At 47.6% G+C, this 2,499-nt stretch overlaps 1 protein-coding gene across 1 annotated transcript in view; it reads left to right on the forward strand.

Moving 5' to 3' along the window:
- The first annotated feature begins 525 nt into the window (after positions 1 to 525).
- The window catches only part of SCAMP1 (secretory carrier membrane protein 1), a 177,435-nt gene continuing 175,461 nt past the window's right edge, over positions 526 to 2,499 (forward strand). The window contains exon 1 of the mRNA XM_007943449.2: positions 526 to 582. Coding sequence (XP_007941640.1) covers positions 526 to 582 — 57 coding nt within the window. The remainder of the gene's footprint in view (positions 583 to 2,499) is intronic.

Genomic DNA, 2,499 nt, shown 5'->3' on the forward strand with positions numbered 1-2,499 from the left:
CAAGTATACAGCGTACCTCCTGGGCTGCCTTCCCACCTGGGAGAAGTGGGGTCATTGTGCGTCTTTCCCGTAAAGTACCACCTACTTCCTAAATCACACTTGGTCACAATGGGTCAATTTTAAGTCAATGCCAATACAATCGAATCCAGATAAACGCATCACCTCTTCCAGACGCCGAACCTCCATCCGGTACTAGGGGTGTGAAACCTTACAGCCCTGCTCTCTTCTTCTGGCTCCCCCCCACCCCCACCCCGATCCCTTCTCGGTCATAGTCAAATTCCGGAGTGCTGGATTCCAGCCGGGAAAAACGGGACGGCGAACGGGAACGCCGGAGCCAGCTCGGAGCCCGTCGCATCGGGCATGCTCAGTGGCGCGGCTGGCTGGCTGGGTGGCCCCACAAGCTGCACCCGGATCTGCTCGGCGGCAGCGGCGGCGACGGCGACGTGAGTGCGCAGGGGGGCGGCGGCCTCGCCTCGTCTCTGTATCTGCGCCTGGGTCGGGTGGGAGACGCCGAGCGCAGGGGAGATGTCGGATTTCGACAGTAACCCGTTTGCGGACCCGGATCTTAACAACCCCTTCAAGGTGAGTCTTGTTCCCTCGCATGTCCAGTTGTCTTGATGCGTTGTTGTTTGTGAAAACAGACAAGTTCCTTCGCGGCCGCTGCGCCCGCCCTTTGGTTCTTCTTAGCAGTCCAAGGAGGGACTCGGCCTCCCCCTCCCATTTGTGGGTCACGCCCTGGTCCCCGCGTCACTGGTTTGGGGGTCGGGGTAAAACCTTTTCAGCTCCTTCTCCGGCTGCCCCTTTCTGGTGTTTCCGGCTGGGGAGGGTCGTGCCCCCCTGGGGAGGGGTCCTGGCGAGCCTCGCCTGCTCTCGGGAGTGGGGAAGAGTGGGAGCCCAGGACAGGTAGACTCTTTACTTGCACGGCAAGTGACTGGGGCCCTTCCTTGGATTGGGTTGTCATGGGGACCCAAGGCGGCGGCGGCGGCAGAGAGCTGCGTGGGGTGATGGCAGAGGTGTGCAGGGGAGAGGTGAGGGCACCGAGTACGCTGCAACAAAAAAAAAAGAAAAAAGAAAAAGGTTGTGTTTTTATTTTTTAAACTTGTGTTGCTCCCAGATACCACCAGTGGCGCTGCCATCCCCCCATTAGACTGAGATTGAGGGTACCTATTTCAAAGCATAAGTCAAAAAGAAATAAACATATCTGGAAAACAATAGTGCACGTGGAAGACATCTTCCTACCTCTCTGCGCCTATCAAGGTAAAGGACGGGATATTTTCCTGGTTCTTATTGCGTCACCCGTTCTCTGGGCTGTATGAGGATACCATTTCCCACAAGAGCTGCTTTCCTTCTTGGAGTCGACCTTATTTATCAACCCCAGTTTCGGAAGAGCTTGGAGCAGAAGCCAGCAAAGGAAGGCTGCTACAGTGTTGGTTATCTATGCTTGAATTAATACAACATCTAAATAAATACTTCTTTAAAACTACTCCAGTTTTCTTAATGAGGTAACTGCTTAACACGTGTAATTTGTTTCCAACTGTTCGTTGAAGTCAGTTGTTTCTTAAGCTCCCCTGGATATGAGCAATAGTAACTTAATTTGTAAAAGGGAAATAGTAACCTTAATTTGTGGTCACAGAAGTGTTACTTCTGGCTTGGTGAGTTTACATCTCTTTTTACACCTGGTTTTAAGATCTCTTGTTAAAAATTCTAGAAGAGGAAAAATATTCTGATTATTAGTCTGATTGTTTCATGGAGAATTATTTTAATGAAATGGTCCTGGTTATTACTGATGATTTAGTAGAAATGTAGAATAGACTCGGTTTCATTGCCTCTGATGTCAACTTAAAAAATCCTATACAACTGGTCGGGAACTTTCAGGTCTTTAGAAGTGATGTTGCACTTTTAGCAGAGAATTTTTCCTACACAAATTCTGTTTTAGTTAGTATTGTGCACGTTTGTGTGTTGTGGAAAATCTGATTATTCTTAAATAGTAGTCATTCTAAAGATACATTTCATAAATTATCAAATGGTGTTATTTAAATATATTTTGGAGGTATAAAATTAAGAGCCTGCTGGCTTCTCCTAAGGCGTTCTGGTAGTATAGTGCCTAAGGCACTTGACTGCTAACCAGAAGGCTGGCGGTTCAAAGCCACCAGCCACTCCTGGGGAGGAAGGTTGGGCAAGCTACTTCTGTAGTGATACCGACTCGGAAACCCAAGGAGGGTTTGCTATGAGTTAAGTCCAACTCGATGGCACATAACAACAACAACAAGGTTCTAATTCAGATATTTATTCAGCATCTAACAGTTTGTCTAATTTTTGTTTGGTCATTCTATTTTATGACTTGTTTCATGTAGCCCGGTTCTCTTGTTAGGGCAAGACATTATCTTCTTAGCCCAGACTGCTCTTTCATGACATCTAATTGTTGCCATGATACTTTCCTCTTCTCACATGCATAAGGTTGCTGTAGTAATTTAAAACCCCAAAGTAGTTTTTTTTTTT

The sequence above is a fragment of the Orycteropus afer genome, unplaced genomic scaffold (genome assembly GCF_000298275.1).
Source record: "Orycteropus afer afer isolate SDZICR_OR568_19922 unplaced genomic scaffold, OryAfe1.0 scaffold00107, whole genome shotgun sequence".
Classification (NCBI taxonomy): Eukaryota; Metazoa; Chordata; class Mammalia; order Tubulidentata; family Orycteropodidae; genus Orycteropus; species Orycteropus afer.